This window comes from Podarcis cretensis, assembly GCF_951804945.1.
Source record: "Podarcis cretensis genome assembly, chromosome: 2".
Classification (NCBI taxonomy): domain Eukaryota; kingdom Metazoa; phylum Chordata; class Lepidosauria; order Squamata; family Lacertidae; genus Podarcis; species Podarcis cretensis.
In genome coordinates, this window is record NC_137171.1 from 62,426,365 (window position 1) to 62,442,812 (window position 16,448).

The following is a 16,448-nucleotide window of genomic DNA, read 5'->3' on the forward strand; positions in this document are numbered from 1 at the left end:
CTGCTGGATGAAACTACTAAACTGGTGGCAGTACGGTAATTAGTGTATCAATTGCTGCTGGCAACACAGTACACATTTCAAATCAAGAGAGGTTCCAGTTTTTAAAAGGAAGTTTTATTTTAACAATTTTCACTTAAGCGCAAACACCTAAAAGTAAATCACAATACAATGAAAGATTAAATCAAGGCCTCAGATTTCATACGAACACCAAGACCAAAATCCTAAAGGTAGCCGTATTGCGTCTCACATTTCCCCATTAACTTAAAAAGCTTAAATGTGCCTTACAAGATATTAAAAAGAAAAAACTAGAACTAACATGCCAAATGTTCACTTTTGAGATTCCAACACAGCTCCTATATCTTGTTTGTACAAAAAGGCATGTTCTTGAACATGCTCTGAAAACAGCGTCTGGTGTTATATGGTATAAGAGCAACATTTAACATAATTGAAACAGCTTTAACCTAAGTACGCTTACTGCTCAAATACACTCCTACAACAAAAACTGGAAAAAAGCTGAAAATTGTTTAACAGGAACTTCTTTACTTGACTTATATCCTAGATGAATGTTTCAGCATATTCAAAAATACTGAACCTGAATGTTTTAAAATGATCCTGATTTCACTTACAAGTAAAGCATAAATCACAAGCGTGTATTGCAAAACTGTTAAACTTAGTTTGTTTTGTTTTCTTAAAAAAAGTTGACCAAAAATTAGGAGACCAGTTACATTCCCCAGCCCCCACTCATGTTCGACATGTTCGACATTCCAGCCATGCCATTCACTCCCATGGATGCACGATTCCCACTGCTGTAGTAGCTGCTGTTCATTGCACTCTGGTTACCTAAGACAGATAACAAATAAGACAATTCAGTGCAGTCACTTACATACATGGCACCACATTTCCCTCACCCCCAAGTTATCCTTATAACCTGCTTTAGATCCTGTACTATCACACAATGGAAGTGGCAGGCTAGCTTCATATAGACTGGATCCAACTCTGCATCACCCAACATCATCTTTTAAGTGTTGTTTTTTTAAAAAATCTAGTCACTGAAAGCTTTTCCTGCTCGCTCATCTAAACGGATTTTCTAGCTGAAACCAAGTATTTGGACAATATAATATTTTAACTTTTTCAAGACCAGTTGATCCTTGCATTAGGTGGGTAGCTAACTGCATAACACATCCAAGACTAATAAAAATATCTTACCATATCCGCTCATGCTGCTTTGACCACCATAGCCTCCTCCATAACCCCCACTCAACTGCTGGTTAGCTGGACCACCGTAACTGGATTGGCTTCCTTTCAAGTTAAGGACACACATGTTAAGACCTTGGCTACAGTCACCTTCCACAAAAAGCATATGCCTACATGCTACTTTAAAAAGGCAAGTCTGCTCCTAGTTCACTGTGTACCTGAACTTTATTTTGAGAATATTCTTCCTAATTTGCTCTTCACTCAGGAATTTATTTGCAGATAAGCAATTTATAGATTCTTATAGCAGCGGAGTTTTCAAATTATATGAACAATTGAATTAGAAGCAGAGGAGGGTGTCTCTCCCCCCCCCCGAAACTGCTATTTTATTTCTTGGCCACCATTCATTTCAAACCTATCTGAAGCAGCATTTGGCAATATAGAGCATAGCCTTCATTATGTGGCTAACAGACAACACAAAAGCCTTTTGTATGTAGCTTTAAACAGCTCAGGGGAGGTGCCAAAAGAAGTTAGTCTTTCCAAGCTGTGACTAGGAAACCTGCACCTGACACAGAACACCTTTCTACATTTTTGTACAAACTAAATGCAAAATACAGCTGCAAAACTCATTTGCAGTTGAGGATATGAAGTTTGCTTTTTTAACTTAATTGTACCTTGTAAAGCACGAAGCCATTCTGTAAAGTGCTACTAAAACAGCATATGCACCACATACAAATAAAACGAACCACCACTTCAGAATAAAACTTTAGTACAAGCAAACCAAGCTTCTGAAGTTTTGGTTTTACTGAATATTCAAGTTAACAGGATATCCAATAAGAGGAACCACCATTGTGGTACAATCTTTGCCAGTTTAATTCTACCTTCTATTCAACATTCCTACCCTCACCCTGCCAGCAGTGACTGCTGTAGGTAGAAAACTAGCAACAAGCATCTCTTCCCCCAAGCACCCAATGTTACCACTCTGCACCTTGGAAACCATACTACCATTCACACATGCATTTCTTATTTAACGGTCTAATTGTCAAAATGTAGACCCAAAAGTTTTATATACCTGCCAATGTGTTCGTGTTCCAATCTTGAACTACCCCTTCTGTTTCCTTGACTGTGATTAAGACAGAATGTTGAATATTAGTTTTAGGCCATCGAGAATAAGCAGAACTGTAAAAATTAGCCAGTTTTGTTAAACATCAGCGGGACAACATGAAACTGAATTGCTTACACTTACCCATTGCTCCCATCATTTGACTGCCATATGCACCACCACTTCCTCCAGCTGTGGAATTCAAGAAGAGTTCTACATATCGGTGTTCTAAGGAAACAAAAAATAGCAATGCTCTGAACACAAACAGTTCAACTTACCTCATGTACAGTACAAAGAACTTAGCCAACTTGATGCAAAACTTGAAGGCTATTCAATTCTGAGAATCATGAGCAGTAGTGAACATCACACTCTCACCAAGTTACCACAATGTTAACAAGCAAAGCCAGTATAGTAAACTGATTCATTCTACTCTACAGTTTTTTTAAAAAGTGCATACATCTGCAGGGGAGCTTTAACTTACGCATATTTGCTTTGTCTTTGGACATTGCAGCAACAGCATCCTCATGAGTAGCGAACTCAACATCTGCCTCTCCTGTTACTCGACCATCAGGCCCAATTTCAATGTGTACTCTTACAGGATTAAGAGGCGAGAAGAACTATAGGTAGAAAAGACAGTCATTAACTCAATGAAAATTTCTCAGGCAATGTTCTGCAGCAACAAATGCAAATAAAAATGTCAAGACAGTCACTTACATTGTAAATGTCGTTCTCTGTAGCTCTGTAAGGTAATCCTCTCATGTGCACACAGTGACCAGTTGTGCTTTGGAAAGTAGAGGATCCATCCCCATACCTGTGGTCTGACATCCCTGTGGAAACAGTCCATTCTAAATCTTTTGTATGTAGGACAAGTTTCCTCTATTGCCCTAATCAAGAATTCTTACCTCTTCCAAATCGATCCGATCCAAAGCCATAGCCATCATTATATCCATTATAGTCATCATAACCACCATAACCTGCAACCCACAATTTAGAGTTATGTTGAAAATGATCTTCCAACAGAACTATCTGTTTTTGAATAAGAAAGCTCTATATATTTACCTCCTCCATATGCACCACGTCTCATTCTTTCAAAACCACTTCCTCTACCAAGGCTGTTGTAGCCTCTTCCCACGCCCGGCCGGTCATAAGGACCTGGCCTCTGCATGGCCATAAGCTTGCGAGGAGGATCATAATGAGTGCGCACTTCTGCTCTGCTACTCTTGAAGATTTCAATGTACCTAAAAGGTTCACACACATAAAACTAGTTGAGTTTTTTAAAATCTGCATATTAGGTTATACAATATAATACATTACAATACCACAGCCTTGGAACTGGCAATTTTAAGCCAGAATTTTTACGTTTAGTCATAGAAAATAATCCAAGGCTAATTCAGTAAATCAGTTTGAGGTTGCTCATTAAGATATCCCAACCTTAAGGGTTAGGGAGAGCAAACTAGTTTAAGCTTCTGAAGAATCAGAACTTGGAGGGACTAATGTCCACTCAACAGCACCCATATTTTGCTCATATGGCAATATGCAAGAGGGTTAGAAATCCAGCCTCCGCCAGAATTCTAATCCATCAATACACTCCAAAAAGCACTATGTGCTCATGAGCCCATCCTATGCGTTTGCATAGCAAATCAGCAAATGCAAAAAAGGTGCATGCTTCAATTAATACGTCACAAAACTTAGAATAAATCCCTTTGTGACATTTTTGGAAATTATGTGTTTATGTGAAAAATTATACAAGAAAATGTTACATCAATATATAGAACAAGTTTAGTAATCACATTTTCTTATGGTAATAAAATGCTAAGTGTCTTTAGAGCTAGAGGCATAATTGGTGCTATTAGAAAAATTTAAAGCCATAATCTCTCAACTTCCTTAAATATCATTTAAACTTGTTCAGAATGAACAGTTTTGAGAGGTCTAGGGAAGGGTAGACGAACTAGCCTTTCACAGCCAGTTTGCACAAACATAACAAAAATTAACGTTTCATTATAAAATTGGGGGTGTTAGTAGGGCATGAAATTACATGTTGTGAGGTGAGCACTTAAGAAGAGAGAATATGGATTTAATAACAGTTTACCATAAGAAGAGCGACATATCCAACCAACCATCCATCCCCACCTGTGCCCTATTCTTTCCTTGTGTTTCTTTAGAGCCTTTTCAGCTATTTCCTGTGAAGCAAACTGCACGAAGGCCTCCCCCGTACTCCTCCCCTGGAAGTCCACCGGCAATGTTATCCCATTTGGCACGATTTCCAACCCTTCAACCCAAGGACAAATAACCCCAGTAGGGGGGTAATATTAACATCACAAGCCCAATCATGATTTTCTTATAGCTTTAAAATACACCAGAAGTTATACTTTATAAATTTCAGAATCAGTAAACCATACTATTAAACACTATAAAAGAAACATGTCAACAAGAAACACTTATTACATACTATTTAAAAGATTCTTAACTCAGCCTGCTTGCATAAAAGACATTTCTGTAACATTTTGATTAATATTATTTCCAATTAGTGCAGGATGTGTTAAGAAAAAGATTAAAGCAGCAATTTACTAATAAATAAATTCAATTGAACAATTAAAATTCCTCTAAAAATGTCAATTCTAGATCTTAACAAGAATCAAATTAAACTCAAAGATAATTTCATGCAAAATATTTAACAGATCTAGTAACAAAATCAAAGATTTACATTTTCATAAACACTTCATTTCAAGACACTGTATATACATATTAAATTTTATGAAGAAAAAACAACTTGGGAAAAAATATTTCAACAGAAATCTAATACAGTGCAAGTTGATCTGTTTATCACAATTCATCAGAGTACATTCACACTTATCTGGACTACTGCAATATATTCCAAACATTCTGATGTAACGCTCACTTCCATTTGCTTTAACATTTCAGTTTCAATAGAGTTTTTAAGAGCAAATTACTTTATGACATACCAAACCTTGAAGCAAATATTTTTAAACCTATCAGACAAATACTTATTTTCTGTATTCCTTTTACATGTCATAAAGAGCTTCTACTACACATGTGAGCATTTCCTTCCATCCATTCAACCAAGCTAAAGTTATAACATTTATTCAATAACCTTATTCTAGACACTCAAATTTAAGAAAGCATTCTAAATGTTTGGCTGAGTGGAGTGGAAGAGTTAAAATGGCAACTTTGCTTCCAATCTTTACTTTATGGTGTAACGATTAGTTAGTCCATAAAGCTTTGCAGGGTTAGACTGGAATAAAGTTTTACTTGCTACATCAAGTTTCAGAGGCAGTTCTCAAATTATCAAATAATTTAAACTACTGTGTTTGTCTTTAAAAATACCTAAAGCATAACCATACAGAATTGGCCTTTCAAGGATTATTTATTTTAGTTGGCTAGGCATTACTTCAGTGCCATTGCAATTCTAATCTTTACCAATACAGCTATAGCTAGAACTTATACCCCACATACCTGAGAAAAACTGAACAATTTCTTCCTTGCTACAACCAAATGGAAGTCCTCTAAGACGTACAAAACCATCATTAGCCGTATCAGGGCTGTTAGGACCAGTATGCTTCAGAACCCAATCCATTTCAACGTTGTTTGACTTGAAGACTGCAAGAGGCACTTAGAATTAATGAATTTTGGAACATGGCACAAAAAGGTCAATGCACGACATTCATTTGGAGAACAGGTTCACATTTACATACACACAGAAGAATAACCATGCATCTAAGCTCCACCCAACCGAAGAGCTACTTAAGTCAGTTACTATGTCAATTCAATCCAAACCTTCAACATATCTGTGTCCCATTGTTTCTCTGTCTTTTTTCAATGCCAGCTTCACATCTTCTTCGGTCTCCAGTTCAACAAATGCTTCTCCGCTTGGTCTTCCTTCCCTTGTGTAGATAAAACGGACCCCTGAAGATCCATTTAGTATTTTGCATTCTAAGAAAGAGCAGAAGAACAAGTTTAACACACTGTCAGAAGCAACACTAACTTCATCAAGGACTTCTAACTGTGCAAAGGCTTGGCTTGTACGGCTACAATCTGATGTGTGTCCTTGAAATCTCAATAGAAGTCAATAAGGTTCTTTCAAGTAAACAGTTTCATCCTGCAGTACAGAATATATTATTTATGTAATTATATGTTTAACTTCAAAAAAGAACAAAAGCAAAATTAACTTAGCCATAATATTATTATGGGGGTGGAAAGTGACAAAGGAAACATAACCTTATGATCTTTATTTCTGTTCTCATTACCATGAGCTGTCATTCTCATTTCTTTGCAGTTTTAAGCATTTGTAGTCCTTAATACTATTTGAAGTAAACAGCACAAATCTAACCATGTCTACTCAAAAGTAAGTCCTGAATCCAATGAGGTTTACTCCCAGGTAAGTGGGGTTAGGATTGGAGCCTAAATTATGAACTGTTATATCCTTGAAGGCAGCTTCCCGTTACCAGAGGGGAAAGTACTTAATTGTTCATTTTACTCTTTTTCTAATTCAGAGTTCTAGATTTAATCTAACCTGCAACACGGAAGTTCTTATGGAGGAAAGGGTATGGAGAATAAACAACAACAAATCTACAGCTTGTTTACCTTTCACTACAGTAACTGAGTAAGGGAAGAAACCTGCTCCATGGAGACTGGGGGGGGGGGGAGAGAGAGAGAGAAGCAGACACGCGAACGGCTCTTACCGGAGAAAAACCTCTGCACCTCATCCGCGGAGCAGGACCAAGGCAACCCTCGCACTTTCACGACATACCCCTCGCCGCCTTCGGTGTTTAACATCATGCTGGAAGTGAGCGTAGTCTCCGTTTCGCCTTCTGTTGCTACGGGGCAAACAAAGACGTCGCCACACTGAGTGGGGCAGAAGATCGGCAACGGAGCACCTCGCCCGCCCAAACTCGCCGCTCGCCCTCCCTCTTCCCCACTCAAGTCTCTTCCCCACGTACACATGGCAAACCGAAATGCTGGTCCCCCGCGGGCGGGTTTTAGGGTCGCTTCGCCTCTGCGAACCCAGTGGGCCGGGCGGCGGCGCGCTCTAGGTTCACTTATGAAATGGCGCCGACGGAGGACTTGCGTTTCCGCTCGGCCGAGCCCTGGCGCCGCCTCAGAAAAAAACAGGCCTCGGTCGTCGAGAGCAGTCCGAAGAACCGACTGCGCAGAGAGGCCCCTCACTAGTCGAAGCAAAAAAATACTCGCGGAACCCGAACTGGGACAGGACCAACGGCTACAAAACTACGAGGGGGCTCACCTGCTTCTTGCGCGGCGTGGCCGAAAACGCAGCTCACGGCGCGTGCGCGCACATCCCCACCCGGCGCATGCGCTGTGCTGTCTGCCCATCCCTCCCCCGCGCCGAAAATACAAACGCCACTTGCGCATGACTTGTGGCAGACAAAACTCCCCCCTCCCCCTCCCCGCTGCGAGTCCCAGGCTACCAATCGCTGTGCGCTTTTACTTGGGAATACAGTACACCCCTAGTGAACTTAATGGCATTTACTTCCGAGTAAAACAAAGTTGGTAGGATTCCGCCGCCCCCTCCCGCAACAACCGATCCTGCTCTCGTCCTGCTTAGACTGCCCAACTCAATCCCCGCTCATCGTACGCATGCGCCGAAGAACAAAGCCAACCCCCTCCCCCAAGTTGGCTCTTTTGATTTGCCCTTACACGCAAGACTACGAGGCCTATACCCTTCATTGCATAATCAAGCGGTGGAGTCATCCATGTTGTACGTGCTTTCAACGCATACGGAAATGGCCATCAAACATGGCAGCACCGACAAATCACCACATTTCGCTCAAGACAGCACCAGTGGCACCGCAAGCTGTACCAGTATAAGACTAACGTACAATGTCGGTATAATTAGCCTCTTCCAACTCAAAATGGCACAGGAACACAAATGGCGCTCAAAGTACCTTATAAAATATGTTGTGGGCTACACAGACCTAACGATTCCTTACATGCTTTATACTGTAATGCCACTTCCTTGATGATCGGGGAATTAAGCCCCAACTAATTATTCGACCTCTTTCCACTTTAACCCGATTCCACACGACCACGTGCGCCCAATTCTGCTTATGGAACATTCTGGTTCCATAATTCATGGAAATTGCAATTTTACCACAACAACATAGGCGCCAATTGCAAAGCCCCCAATAACACAGCCGAAACAAAGATCCAACCTGAAATTGCGAGGCACTTTGTGAAAGGGGAGACACGCGGCAAGGGGCGAGGACTGCAAGAAGCAACTTCAACCGCGACTCCCCAAGAAGGGCGGGCGGCGGTTTCCAGAGCGCGGGAGCGAAGGGTCGAGCTCTCCTTGGCAGCAGAGCCAAGAGGGCGGGACAGGAGAAAAAGCAGAGGCGGGACGCCGCTATGGATTGGCTGAGCACAGGCGGGATTCTTGAAGAGACGCGAAGGCGCGGGAAGAGCTCGCCTCAGTTCCTTCCTGAAGCCAGGCAAACAAAGGCCGCTGGCCATGTATCCCCCCGCCAAGCGCCCCTGCGTCGCACCCAGTGCGCTGGACCGCAGCTTCCAAAAACGCCTGAAGAAAATCACCATTGAAGGGAATATCGGTAAGTGCCTGGCCCTGGACCCGCCTATGTTTGCTTGATAGGAATGTCTGAACTTTGGTGTCTGCCTTTTTAAAAATGTAACTCCTGTAAATTAACGGTGGCAAAAATGAAGCCTTTGCCTTTGCTTCAAGGAGGGCTTCCTATTTACAAAGACAGAGCTATTGGGACGGCAGTGGAGTGCTCTTTCCCCCTCTGTCCCAGTAGCACGTCTTCCGGCGCCAAATTACAGCTAGGAAGACGGACGTTGATATGGCGGGATTTAAGGCGCTGGCGCCTAAACATTGATAAGGACAGTGCTGTGTTCGCCTGTTACCTCTGCTAAAAACACGGCTCAAGGCTGTCCTTACCTATTTACTGAATAGATTCACAGTATATGCTTATGGAACATCCGCTTATATAATATTAGGCCTTAAAAAAATCAATGGTAACAAAAACAGTTTTTAAGACAAGTCACTGCAAAGGTCTGGATTGAAACAGCCAAGTCATACAACAGGCTTCAATGAAAAGGGTGCAAGGGTAAGAAAGCCATAAAAACCTGGAGCTTCTCATACTCAATACATACTCCAATACTTCTCTAAGTACACTTATTTTCTGCTCTCATACCTTCCACACAACACAATGTTTTGTCATTTGGAGATAGAAAACCAAGTTACACAACGTTATAAATGCATTCCAAATCAGGAGCTTGGGGAAGAAGGGGTAAATAGGACTCATAAGAGAAAGAAGAGCCTAGCCTTGCAAGTGTTTTAATACCTCAGCTTCTGGAAAGGCCAGTGTGTGTCTCTGTATTATGCTACCAATGTCTTATCCTAATACTAGCTGAATTTTCTTAACAGCTGCAGGGAAGTCAACATTTGTCCAACTACTAGCAAGGAACAGTGATGAGTGGGAAATAATTCCTGAACCAATTGCCAAGTGGTGCAACATCCAGACAACTGAAAATGAGTCTGAAGTAAGTAAGCATGCTGGCCCCCTGGTGCTAAATGTTGCAATAGTCAATGTAACTTAGCAATACTTTATGCTTCTTAGGTTACACTAGCAGATGTTTGGTATGTCTAACAACCAAGTGACAAGATTACTGACTTTCTTTTTTATCATTATCAGGAACTTTCAACATCTCAAAAGAGTGGTGGAAATCTACTTCAGATGTTGTACAGCAAACCTACAAGATGGGCTTATACATTCCAGACCTACGCCTGTTTGAGTAGAGTTAAAGCACAATTAAAACCAATTTCTGCCAAGTTACTTGAAGCAGAACATCCTGTACAGTTTTTTGAGAGATCAGTCTACAGTGATAGGTAAGAGCATGCATACATTTACAGAAATAAGATATTGGTAGAATTAAGGGGCTACTTTACATACACCTTGCTAAAAATATGAAGTATGCATCCAAAATAGTCATTTTAAATGTAAACAGTACAGTGAAAGACCCACTGAGTTTCTCTTCAGGTACACAGTATCAATTTGCATTTAAAAGCCTTTTCTATTACAGGTATGTGTTTGCCTCCAACTTATTCGAATCAGGAGACATCAATGAAACAGAGTGGGCAATTTATCAGGATTGGCATGCATGGCTTCTGAACCAGTTTGACTCCAGCCTAGAGTTAGATGGTATTATCTACCTCAGGACTACCCCTGAGGTATGCTTCCTTCTCCCCATACTGACTAGTTTTAGATGCAATACTAGTACCAGAACTAGGAGCTCTTGATACTGAATAGAGTGCACGCAACTCATTTGCACAGGGGTTGTGTTCTGAAACACCATACACAGCAAGATGCACACAAGCCCACCGTTCTGCAGCCAAAAATGGCGCATGTGCCAGTGGTCACACATGCCTTGACGGTGTGCAAATGGGGAGTTGCCTGTATTGTGCTAAGCTTTTACTTAATCAAATTTGAATATGTCTTTGATGGCCCCTGAGGAGTAACTTTTGTCCTAGACACTAAACATGGGCAAATCACAATCTTACCTTTTAGTCCAATATTCATGAACAGCAACTTGATGCTTGATTTTACCCAGAAACAGTCCTGCTCAGTTAAAGAGCACTGTAAACCTAGATCTCAAACCTTTTAACAAGACATTCTGATGTCAACAGAATCTACATAAACACTGTTGCCGAGAGACAACAATGCGCTTATGTAGTCCTTTTAAACATTCTTATTTGTAGGATATCCATCTAAACTAAAGCATTCTTAAAATCTTCTGTATCCTTCTCTCAATAACAATGATTTACTTGCATTGTCAGGAGACTGCAATCCATTTTCTTAAGTTTACTAAGCATTAAGAAGGCTGGAGTCCTAAGCCTATGTAGTTGGGAGCAAATTCAGTTCATCACACTTGCTTCCAAGTCAGCATGCTTTGAATCAAAGTATTAGGCTGTGTTTAAGCTAATGGAAAAGTTTTGATATTAAAGTTTAAGAAGCTAGTATACCTAAGTAGTTCCACTTCAATAATGTTTCAAAGTCCAACACTGATGATTAGGTAGCATTCATTTTAGATATATGTAAAGTTTAAGTAGATATAAATTTACAGCAATTCACTGAAGGTAACGATTAGTTAGATACATGTGAGAACTTTTCATAATAACAATTCAGCGTGCTAAATTGTGACATTAAAAATTGTGACATTAAAAATTACAGAAATGCATGGAGAGGCTACGCCATAGAGGCAGAGAGGAAGAACAAGGAATTCCACTGGAATATCTAGAAAACCTTCACTATAAACATGAAACCTGGCTTTATGAGAAGACAATGAAGTAAGAACTCGCATAGCTTTGACACTTTCATTATGCTAGTTTTGCCCCCCCCCCAACAAAAAGCCTGCCTTTATCATCGCTGCAATCAAAGTTGTTACTAGATTATTATGTTTAGCTCATTATATTACTACTTTTTCTTAAAGGTAACTTAAAGAATGCCATACTGAAATGGCAAAAAGTGTTATCTTGCAACACAGTGGCTACTTACTTCTAAAAATGTTTTAGGTGCTCCTGCTGCTTGTTGTCTTTAGGAGATGCAACCCTAACTTGACTCGAAGTTTAAGCCACAAATTCTATAAACATAACAGTTTAGAAACTGAGAGGTTAACAAATGGGATGTCATTGAGACTCCTTATTTTTAAGTTAATTGATATTTCTTCCAAGTAAACACTGAACTTTGTGGATTTTGTTTTGTAGGGTGGATTTTGACCATCTTAGAGACATACCAGTTCTGGTTTTAGATGTTAATGATGATTTCAAAAATGATGAAATAAAACAAGAATACTTATTGGAAAAAGTAAGTATCTTCCATCCTATGTTTTTTAAAGCCCACGTGCTTGACTTAGCTCAATCTACCTTTTGTAGTCAGAAATTCCACGAGGGCTTAAATGGCCAATAGCTGACTGTCCTTTTCTTGCTTACAACTTTATTGTTTAAACCATGGGTAGGCAAACTAAGGCCCGGGGGCCGGATCCGGCCCAATCACTTTCTAAATCCAGCCTGCTGACAGTCTGGGAACCAGCATGTTTTTACATGAGTAGAATATGTGCTTTTATTTAAAATGCATCTCTGGGTTATTTGTGAGACATAGGAATTCATTCATTTTTATTTATTTTTCAAAATATAGTCTGGCCCCCCACAAGGTCTGAGGATCTCTTGCACTAAGCTTGACTAGTGTTTTATACACATGAATCAAATGCCATTAAATTAAAGTCAAATTTCCAAATCAGTGTATTAGACTGCTGCCATTAAAGTTGTCTGCTACGGGTTAGATTATCTAATGTGCAGAATGCTAAACATTATTAGCTAGTTTTTTCCTCATGTGACCTCCTCCATGGACATTTTATAGCCAAACTCACATGCAAATGTTTAATACCTGGTTTGGCCCTAGGGTTTTGATCAGAATTGTTTTCAATACCTCATTCACGTATCTTGTTTTTACAGGTCAAGGCTTTTTTGACAACTTAGCAACTAAAAATACCAGTCTAGGAGGATATTTGGAGAAGTGCCATTTTATCTAGTGTATAACTTTGTACAGTAAACAGTTCCTGCTTTCTTTGTATGGACATAAGGTGAAAGGTTGCTACCCAGCAGAAAAGAAAATCTTTAATACATAGATGTAAAAAGCTATTCAAGATACTGGGATCGTTTTCAGAATCAACTCATCTTGTGGTCTGAGTTTCTCTGAGGTAAAATGAGAGAATTTGTGCATCTTGCACAAATATACAACTTAGAAGAAATTCTACTCATTACTGGAAGTGTCTAAAAAGCTTATTTCAAAGTTGTTTTGTTCAGATAACTTGTTTTGTGTAATCAGATATGTTTTAGGTACAATAAACATTTTGTAAATAAAACCTCTGTGAATGCCTTCATCACAACTTGACTGCAGCAAATGTTTTCTCCAAGAGAACAAGGCCACTACATTCACATGTACTATTGGCCATGTGCTTTCAGGAACTAAACTGAGACAGATCAGGTATCTCACCAGCATGTGCCCACTCTTTGGTGCATTTAAAGCATATTCTTATCAATACACCCATTTCTTAGTCACAGGGGTTCATAACCTAAGAACTGGCAGGTTGAGAAATGTCAAGATTTAAGACTAGCAGGGTTTTTTGTGGGGTGGGGGTTGTATGAGATTATGGAGGAAAACTAAAAGTTTAGAACCATGAAATGTATAATCTTAAGGTAGAAGCAAGTCAAAGTTCAACAGTGCTCTGGAGCGAAACTATATACAATACAGAGGAACTTTTTTATTTATACGGAAAGACAAGTTTTCCTTTAAGTTTGATTGGTTTTTTTCCTATAAAGGTCTTACTCCTCACCTTTGCTTAGGTAGATGAAGCAGAGCAATTAAAATACTTCTAAGTAAAGGACAGCTTGGCTAGTTGAGCCTATTGCTAGTTCCATAATTGAAGAGAGGAAGGAATTGGGCATCTTGCTAAAGAGCCATTGCCACGTGCGCCCTGAAACCCGGAACCCAGCACAGCCAATTCTTTATGGCTCGATTAAGATGTCGGGGAGGCTATCATTTTTATTTTCCAAGCGTGCCAGCAACACATGGCAGGGCCATCCTCAGCAGACACGCCGCGGAGCAAACAGCGCGGTGCTTTGTGCAAGGAGACGCGCGGTGGGCGGAGGACTGGGACAAGTTCGACGCGCGACGCCCGACCAGTCTCCGAACCGCCGTCGGTCACGTGTCGCGCTACCCTCCATTTCGGGGATTTCTACTTATCGAAACAGCTTTTCTCTCCCCCCGCCCACTATTTACAGCGCGATCCCCCCCCCCCGCAGTCCTAGAGCTAGTCACGTTATTCTCTTCCCTGCCGTCGCCTCACTATAAGCAAATAAGGGCCCGACGTGGGGGGGGGGGGGGCGGGGAGAGGAAGAGAAACGGGAGAAAGGCGGCCGATTCCAGCCGTTTCCTTCCGCGGCGGCCTCCGAGCGCGGCTCTACCGCCTCCACTGCCGCCTAGGCCCCGGAATGGCCGCCGAGCGCGCAGATTGGGCAACACCCACCACAATGGCGGAGGCAGGACGTGGTCAAAGGAGAGAAGGGGGGGGGAGGAGAGAGAAGAAAGGGAAGAGAAAAGGAGGAAGGCAGAGAGCATATAAAGGGAGAGGGCCCGGGAGAGCGTAGGGCGCGCTCCCGCCGCTTTCCCCACTGGGGAGGCTGGTGGCGGCGAGAGGCCTAGAAAGGAAGGGATGAGGGAGCCTCGTTGGACTTACACAGGCAGGCAGAGCGGAGGACCGAGGCGTCTGCGCCGAAGCCCCTCCTCTCCCCCCCTCCCCCGATCTGCGCCAGCGCTCGAAAGCCGCAGCAGCAGAAGCAACGGCCTTAACGGCCGCGGATTCCTTCCGCCGCCGCCGCCGCCGCCACCTCCTTGCCAGTTGGCGGCGCCCACTCACCCAGGCCGGGGATCTCTGGGCCGGTTTCTTCAGTGTGGCACGGATCCATCGCGTCGGGCCTTTTTTCCCCGCTGTTCTTTCTGTGTGTGCGTGCTCGCGCGCAAGTCTGCCTTTCGCCCGGCGACGATCAAGGCGGCTGGCGGAGTCGATCAACCGAGCGTGGCGCTAAAACAATGAAGGAAGAACACGAGAGGTCGTTAAAAAAAAAAAAAAAAGCCCTCGTCGTCCAGCTTCCCCAGCCGGAACTGGCGTCGCTTCCTTCTCTCCCCCTCTCCCCGCTTCCCCATAGCGCACCTCAAATTAAGGAAGATTGTATTTTTCAGAAAAGGCCGAATCCGATCGCGCGCGCGCAACTCCCGCTTCCTCCCTCAGACTCACCAGGCTTCCTCGCAGTTGCTCTCCGCCTCTATAAATAACTCCTTCCCCCCACTTGTAGGCTTGTGACATCAGATTAAGTAACCCCTCCCCATTCCCGTCCAGCGGAACCAACCAATCGCTTGGCTACAGAGGAGCCGGAGGGGCAGCGTCTCCCCCATGCCTTGCTCTCCGTTAAAGCGCCAAGGCTCTTTTGTACCTTCAGGGTAGGAGGGCCTGTGGGGCAGGTGGGCTGGAAGGAGACCTACTGCATCGACCACCCCACGGCTGCAGTCCCTGATCCTCCCGAGGAAGAAGCGAACGCCGCTAGGGCTAAAGTGAACACGCTGGAGCTGCGGATCGAGCCCCCTATCTTGGAGCAGCTGGAATCCTATGGACGTTCTTACTCCGTCACATAATAACTGCATCCTTATCTCCGCTGGTGGTTCTGCTCCTCTGAAGAGCCTTTCCATACTTAAATACAGAGGAGCCAAGGAAGGGTACTCAGTCGTATCCTTTCAGACCCTCCAAGTGTCCCTATTTTCTGATGCCCAGGTTTCTGATTTGATCCCGGAATGTCCCACTTTTCCTTAGGTTGTCCCTATTTTCATTGGAGAAATGTTGGAGGGTATGGCATTATCCAACCCCAACCCCCAGCCATCTGAAGGCAGCCCTGTAAAGGGAAGTGGGTTTTTTTTAATGTTTAATGTTTTAACCATGTTTTTATGTATGTTGGAAGCTGCCCAGAGTGGCTGGGGCAACCCAGTAAGATGTGTGGGTTAAAACTAGTAAAATTGTCATTATGGAATGGGACATTTCTATTTTCATCTGAGAAATGTTGAAGGGTATGTCCTTGGTGCAGGGGAGCCAGGTATTTGCCCCTTAATTTAGCTTCCAGAGTGTTGGGCTAGGAGACTAGGGTTAAAATCCCTGCTCAGCCATGGGGCTCACTGGGGCCACTGAAAGCCTCTCAGCCTAAACTACCTCACAGTGTTGTTGTGAAGATAAAAAAGAGAGGAGGAAAACCACTTTTGCCACCTTGAGCTCATTGGAGACGAAGTGGGATAGAAATGTGGCAAATCAATTTCACCTTTTCCCAACATTCCACACCTGACACACAATCTGTTCACTAGCACATTGATTGCAGTTGATAGGAAGTGTGTCATTTTAAGACTGGTGACAAGTGACTCTTTCCCCCCCATGCTACTTTGTGAACTTCTAAAACGAACATGGGTGTAGACAGGGAGGGGCAGCTGCCCCCAAAATCAATAAAAATACATAGCTAACTGAGGTTCTGCGCCCCCTAACAAAATGCCTGCCCCCCCAAAAATCCTGG

At 42.5% G+C, this 16,448-nt stretch overlaps 2 protein-coding genes across 10 annotated transcripts; one reads left to right on the forward strand and one right to left on the reverse strand.

Annotated features, from left to right (window-relative positions):
- Positions 1 to 92: 92 nt before the first annotated feature.
- HNRNPH1 (heterogeneous nuclear ribonucleoprotein H1) lies at positions 93 to 15,353 on the reverse strand. Of its 9 annotated transcripts, none has more exons than XM_079966489.1 (14): positions 15,333 to 15,353; positions 14,759 to 14,923; positions 6,994 to 7,128; positions 6,089 to 6,244; positions 5,768 to 5,911; positions 4,424 to 4,562; positions 3,353 to 3,531; positions 3,196 to 3,267; positions 3,008 to 3,138; positions 2,775 to 2,910; positions 2,438 to 2,521; positions 2,264 to 2,314; positions 1,207 to 1,299; positions 93 to 840 (listed from the first exon to the last, which is right to left on the reverse strand). In XM_079966489.1, the coding sequence occupies exons 2-14, from the start codon at positions 14,805 to 14,807 to the stop codon at positions 722 to 724; spliced, it is 1,488 nt and encodes a 495-aa protein (XP_079822615.1). In that variant the 5' UTR covers positions 14,808 to 14,923; positions 15,333 to 15,353; the 3' UTR covers positions 93 to 721. The 9 variants fall into 9 exon arrangements, with proteins under 9 accessions (XP_079822615.1, XP_079822614.1, XP_079822616.1 ...); XM_079966488.1 differs by lacking the exon at positions 15,333 to 15,353 and adding an exon at positions 15,137 to 15,291; XM_079966490.1 differs by lacking the exon at positions 15,333 to 15,353 and adding an exon at positions 15,053 to 15,204 and having other exon boundaries at positions 6,994 to 7,122.
- Positions 7,811 to 13,204, forward strand: LOC307210547 (deoxycytidine kinase 2-like). Its single transcript, XM_079966501.1, has 7 exons — positions 7,811 to 8,874; positions 9,711 to 9,826; positions 9,979 to 10,172; positions 10,367 to 10,514; positions 11,515 to 11,630; positions 12,048 to 12,147; positions 12,795 to 13,204. The coding sequence occupies exons 1-7, from the start codon at positions 8,778 to 8,780 to the stop codon at positions 12,816 to 12,818; spliced, it is 795 nt and encodes a 264-aa protein (XP_079822627.1). The 5' UTR covers positions 7,811 to 8,777; the 3' UTR covers positions 12,819 to 13,204.
- Positions 15,354 to 16,448: the final 1,095 nt, after the last annotated feature.